Consider the following 6,833-nt stretch of genomic DNA (forward strand, 5'->3'; position numbering starts at 1 on the left):
TAAGAATAAGAAGCACTTCATCCGGTACTTAGTGTCTTTCATTTCAACATAAGAAAACATTTCTAGAATCTGCATCTGAAATAGCATTCAGATGTATTTACACAGTTTATGTATCTCAGAGGGGACATGGATGCATTTAAACTGCAGTTACAGATGCATAAATAGGCCTAATGTTTTGTTTTTAACATAAAACGTTGAATACTGATATTTGAAATAATTTAAAACATAAAAAAATAGTCGATATGTGAAATTAAAACTGCCAGTAGGTGACAGCAAGTGACTGTTAATGAGTGAGTCATTGAGATTCAACTGATTCATTCAAACGACTGATTCATTCAGAAACAAAGCATTTGACTGTTAATGAGTGAATCACTGAATCTGATTACACAAAAAACGGATTCATTCAATAAGTAAACACCGTCCATTGCTCAGAGACGCAAAACAGTGCTGTGATCTTTGTTTGAACCTATTTTCGTTAGCAAAATTGAGCAAAAACAAGCTATTTTATGTCTAAACATTTTATGTCTAAAGTCACTTATTGCTTTACTGAACTTGTATAAAATTATTATTAAATGTGTTCATGCTGATATCTGCAGAAAAACTACTCTTTATGTGATATAGATTAAGTTAACTATTTTAAATTATATAAATATAAAAAGCATACAGAAGCTTAATTGCCATCTACAATTTAGAATGCGTGGAATTTTGAGTTGTAATAGACAAATAAATCAACATGCGTTGCATGCACTCTGTTGGCCCTATCATACACCCGGCACAATGCGCGACGCAAGTGTTTTTGCTAGTTTCAGCCCGACGCGGTTCTCATTTTCCCGTCCTGCGCCACGTTGTTTAAATAGCAAATGCATTTGCGCCCATTTGTGTGCCCATGGGCGTGCTGGTCTAAAAAAGAGGTGTGTTCAGGCGCATTGTTGGCTCGATGCTATTTTGAGGAACTGAAAATAGACTGCGCCATAGACCAAAATTCTGGCGCAATATTTTTTCTTTGTTATTTAAATAGTGCGTTAGTAATATACGCCTATAGGCGGGTGCACAACGCATGTACACTTTGCTTAATACACACACAGTGACACGCAGCAGCACACAAACATTTTTTAAATATTTTGGGTTCTTTGGATGCCTTTGAGCATGGATATTTGTGAGCTGGCTATTTCTGGGGAGGGTGAGCCGAACATGAAAAATTTAATTCTGCTTAGGAAGCCTTTGATGGGGCTGGCTTGGAGTTTTTTTTTTTGTTGGCGTTGAGATGGGAGATGAATAAGGTGATGGTGAGCAGGGAAACATCGGGGAAAGGCAGGTTGTAAGCGTGGTGACATTTTTTAAAAAAACATTCCAAGCGGTTAAGTAGGATTGGAGGGTCCTGGGGGAGACGGCCTGGAGAATAGAACTGAGGGAGGCATCTAGAAGGGTTTACACATATACCTATATATAATTTTATTTTATTTGTATTTTTTTGCGGGTGGCTTATGGGAATATCGGCGCCAGCAGCCTGAATTCCTAGAAAGCAGAACAGGAGAGAGTGTCAGCTATTAGATTTTTTATTTTATTTTTTTGGATCCGGGATTGCATTTAAAAGGAGTTGGTCGCAAGCTAAAGTCCAAATGAGATGTCTTAGAAAAGGCAGTAATGCAGGGGAATGGGACCGGCCTTTATTGATGCAATGCACGGCCGCTTCGTTATCGCAATGCGCTATGATGCTGGTGGTGGACCAATCTTTTCCCCACAGGGCCGCTGTGGCGACTAGAGGCTATAACTCTATATAACTCTAGATGCGTGGCTGGGATGGAGCCGGGAGACGAGATGAATGAAAAATCGTCTAAAAGGTGGATGAGGTAAGGGATTGCGTAATTATTGGAGAGAATCCAGCAGATAGCCTCTGATAACATGTTGAAAATGTTTGGTTTGCTATGGGAGCTGGAGGCCACTGAAAAGAAAAAGGGGTTATTTGTAATTGGGAGGAAAAGACTGAGATGTGTGGGCCTGTGTTGCAGGTGGAAGCAGCTTTGCGCTTGCTTCGGCTGCTGTAACTGTAGGCCGCAGGAAACTGGAAGGGTTAGTGACATTTAGCGGGACAAGCTGAAATGCCTGGGTAGGTTGCAATGTTGCCGACTTAGCAATTTGTTACTAGATTTGGCAACTCCTCAAGCCTTGTCCACATTAATACGTTTCTGTTGAAAATGCATCTTTTCCTCTCGTTTTGGCCTTCCATCCACACTAAGACAAGGAGTCCAGGAAAACAGAGCTTTTGAAACACTCTCCAGAGCGGATACATTTGAAAATGCTGTTTTCACGTTGTAGTATGGACTGTGGAAACAGAGACTTTTGAAAACGATGATGCATGATTAGTCATGTGACCCATATTGTACCAATAGACGTACCGGTAACGTTAATTGTGCAGTTATGTGCTATTCACTTCCACACTGTTGATAAAGATATTTACTTTGCACACTCTTCATATTACAGTCCTAAAAAGACGACAGAAAATTTACTCACGATTGATGTCCTGCAGCAAAACACGAGGGCAGTTGTGTTTTAGATCCATTCTGAGTGAGTGCGCCGTGGGCGCGTCAGTGAATGATGAATATTTCTGTAAATTAATTGATCCTGCCAGAAGAATTGCTTGAAACTTATTATGTCTGTTGTCTGTATCATCTCAGTGAGGTTTTATACATGCACAGTAAGGCGAATGTAACGCTTTCAGACATTTTGGAGTGGATGATAAACTTGATAAAAATGCCTTGTTTGCTTCATGGTTACAAAATGGCATCAACATCCATTTATGTCATAACGTCATTTAACAAACTTTAGCCACGAAACCTGCTTTTAGCGAAAATTTATTAATTTGCGACAAGCAAGCGTCTGCTACGAGAGCTGGAGGTCCAGCTGCAAACGGCGCTGTGGCTGGAAGAGCCGCGGTGAAAGGCTGAGCTGAAGCGGTAATCGATCGAGGCTTTGCTGTGATGAGAACTGGGACGTGGCCCAGGCTTGTTGAAGGCCTGCTGCTGCTGCGACCCAGTGCTCGAGGAGAGCCGGGTCTTGTGCGGGACGATGGTGGTGTCAAGTGAGGCGAGCTCGGGGCTTTGCACGGTCTATTGACCTCCTTGGTGGCTGGAGCGGATTTAGGAGTGAGGTTAGCTAATTTGCAGGGGGACGAATTGTTTTAGATCCATTCTGAGTGAGTGCGCCGTGGGCGCGTCAGTGAATGATGAATATTTCTGTAAATTAATTGATCCTGCCAGAAGAATTGCTTGAAACTTATTATGTCTGTTGTCTGTATCATCTCAGTGAGGTTTTATACATGCACAGTAAGGCGAATGTAACGCTTTCAGACATTTTGGAGTGGATGATAAACTTGATAAAAATGCCTTGTTTGCTTCATGGTTACAAAATGGCATCAACATCCATTTATGTCATAACGTCATTTAACAAACTTTAGCCACGAAACCTGCTTTTAGCGAAAATTTATTAATTTGCGACAAGCAAGCGTCTGCTACGAGAGCTGGAGGTCCAGCTGCAAACGGCGCTGTGGCTGGAAGAGCCGCGGTGAAAGGCTGAGCTGAAGCGGTAATCGATCGAGGCTTTGCTGTGATGAGAACTGGGACGTGGCCCAGGCTTGTTGAAGGCCTGCTGCTGCTGCGACCCAGCGCTCGAGGAGAGCCGGGTCTTGTGCGGGACGATGGTGGTGTCGAGTGAGGCGAGCTCGGGGCTTTGCATGGTCTATTGACCTCCTTGGTGGCTGGAGTGGATTTAGGAGTGAGGTTAGCTAATTTGCAGGGTGACGAATAGATCGTACAGATCCTCTTTGTTTACTCGGCGAGAATGGTGCGTTGGAATTAATCAGCGTTTGCCTCGGACTTAAATACTGTCCAGTTTCTGATCGGAGGAGTTGCTGGTACGGCCGAATGATACGAGGATGCCGGGGAAGTTGGAAGCTTTGGCGTCGTGGAGAGCATGTGGCTAGCTGAGAAAAGCAGCGGCTGCGATGAAGCCTGGTGCTCGGCCGCCATGTCTGGCAGAGAAGGAGTGATCATGGGGCCGGCAAATTGCAAAAAAGCAAACCGAATGCTGGAATACTGTAGTGAGAATGAAGGTAATATGGTTTGGCTATTTATAGAAGTTCTCTCTCTCGAGCTGGTAGGATAGATGGTGTAATTGCTGATGATGAATTGGCCGGGTTAATTATCTGAACGTGCTCCTCCCCAAATTTGTTAATAAAACATCATTTAGAAAATAGGGACAACCCGTTTAGACCATGCGCCCGCCGACCGGTTTCCCGTCGTTAAAAAGTGCAAAAGTGGATTCGTGATTCTGAGTGCACCTGCACTGTATGTTTTAGACCATGTGCATAGATTGTTAAAATAGAGCCCTGTGTGTAATTTGGTGATATAGCCTGCTTGATAATGTCAGATCGCACATCATTACAACAACACTTACCATATTATCACAGAAGACATACTGTATATTGCACACCCCAGCCTCGACTTGAGTGGAAAATTAATCATCTGCAGTTGTACGCGCACTTGTTTGCACATGAGCAAAGGTGAAATTTAGGAGTCTAACTTGCAAACGCCAGACCACTGATTCGTCAAACCTGCTTTCCTGCAGTCCGTGTTCTTCTGACTATTTTGTAGTAAGTAATGAATATGCTTCGGGGAAATGTATCGGATTTTAATGAGGAAATGTAGTGGAGTAAAAGTTGACTGAAATATAAAAACTCAAGTAAAGTACAGATACTCCAAAAAAATACTTAAGTACTGTAACGAAGTATTATTACTTTGTTACATTACACCACTGCATATTTCAAACTTCGTTTTACCCCTAAACAAAGAACTAAAAATGACTTTGTTTTGAGTATATCGAGCCCCTAACTGAGATAACCAGAGAGACAAATGAGGCAGCACAGCAAACTGTGGCAAAGCACACACAGAGAACCTGTAACATATACATAATTCATGTCCTGTCTCCATATAGATCATCTATCAGCGCCTCACAGACTATGTGCCCATGCTGATAATCCTCTTCATGCTGAAGGATGCAGCAAAGACATTGCGGCATCAAATGATGGAACTGAGGAATGGAGCGGATGTGGTGAAACTGCTGAGTGAAGACTCAGAGCACGGACGCATGAGAGCGGATTTAAAGCAGCGTCTGGAGCGCCTCACACAAGCTCAAGACCTGATAAGCAACAGACTCTGAGAGAGCTACAGATTGTCAGACTGCTTTCTAATACAGCATGGATTTAGCAACAGGGATAAATAAATGTTTTAATTTCACAAAATTAGTAAATAAACAAATTTACAATTGCAGATTATTATTAACAATAAAAATGTTGAGCATCTATATTCTTTCTTCAAAAAGTCACTGGTTATGATGAAACCCACATAAGGAGTTCTATAACAGAATAAGACTGGAAGTTACCTTACCATGTATGGTGAAAATTTGTAAATGATTTAACATCACATTGTATGCAACTTTACTTTAAAATACAATAAAATTATTATTACTACTTTTATTTGTTTGTTTAAAATTAAACAATGAATTTCCCAACCCAGGCTTATCGGAAAACATGCGGGTGGTTACATGTTTTGCGATGCCCAGTAAGTGGCACTACAAGCACATCAATAATTTGGTCTGCTATAATACATTTACATGTTTTAAAGTTCAAAACCACTTCCTTTCCTTTACCATAATCAGGTTTCAGGAGTTGAGCTCCATGTGCGGCTTTTTTAAAAGTGTGATATCTGGTTGAAAACAACTCTTTCGAGGGTTTTCGCTATGAATGGAAGGAGAGAGACAGGTCTGTAGCTATCTGTAAGTGAAGTGTTTAATGTAGGTTTTTTGAGCAGTGGTATAGGCAGGGGACAATCACCAACAATAGTAGTAGCTAACAGACACAGGGTAAGGGAAGGCAGAAGGTGAAATGTGCTTCTAAGTCTAGGAAGGATTGGAGAGCTGCTGGGGACCAGGAGATCAGGAGCCCCTTCCCTTAAGCATTGATGTTAGGGGTGCAACGACAGAACTGAAACCTTTGATAAAACAATTTATCAGCTTTTTACAATTATCAGCAATTTACAATTTTATAAAAAAAAACATCAGCAAATGCTAAAAAACATTTAGACAAAATCGCGTTCAAAATTGCAGGCGATTCATTTGCGATTTTGAATGCGATTTTGTGTAGCTTGTCGGTGAACTACGGCCCTGTGTAGTAAATGCCAATCCATCTGAAAGCACGTGCTGGACATTTACTACTAATCACCAGAATCACCTTTATTGACTAATCACCTTTACTGACGAGATGCGCATGAAAATCGCATTAGATTTTTTGCACAGCCCTGGCTCTTTTATCATGGTAGGTTGTGGCCATTTCAAAAGTGCTTGTACCTTGCTGTCATCTATAACCACCCCCTCACATAGCCTAGAAATGATACTGACAGCCGAAGGACTTACATTTCTCAGCCTTGGTGTACAGCTGATGGTTGATGAGTCCATGCAGAAAATTTCGGACATGCTTGACATGATCCCCGAAAATATTGGAAAAGATAGGATATTGTCAATATACACAATCACCCATTGATTCAGCATGTCTGGAAAGACGTCATTAATGAAGGCCTGGAACACAGAAAGACTATTGACCAGTCCAAAAGGTATAACATTATTCTGTCTTCACAAAAACAGTGGGCAGCTTTAATGGCAATCTGAGAGATACAGACTTTAAACAACCTGTGATGCAAGTGTTAGTCCACTGAGTTAGCCCACATGGTAAACAGTTCAGGGTCAGGGACAGGCAATAATAACAAAAGAATGTTCAGAAATGT

The 6,833-nt window shown here is 41.6% G+C and overlaps 1 protein-coding gene across 1 annotated transcript in view; it reads left to right on the top strand.

The window, feature by feature from the left end:
* The window catches only part of LOC107567377 (interferon-induced GTP-binding protein Mx1-like), a 26,277-nt gene extending 21,014 nt beyond the window's left edge, over nt 1-5,263 (top strand). Inside the window, exon 13 of the mRNA XM_016253065.1 lies at nt 4,990-5,263. Within this exon, the coding sequence (XP_016108551.1) occupies nt 4,990-5,214 (225 nt within the window). The 3' untranslated portion in view covers nt 5,215-5,263. The remainder of the gene's footprint in view (nt 1-4,989) is intronic.
* Nucleotides 5,264-6,833: the final 1,570 nt, after the last annotated feature.

This window comes from Sinocyclocheilus grahami, unplaced genomic scaffold (assembly GCF_001515645.1).
Source record: "Sinocyclocheilus grahami isolate Dianchi unplaced genomic scaffold, SAMN03320097.WGS_v1.1 scaffold1152.1, whole genome shotgun sequence".
NCBI lineage: Eukaryota > Metazoa > Chordata > Actinopteri > Cypriniformes > Cyprinidae > Sinocyclocheilus > Sinocyclocheilus grahami.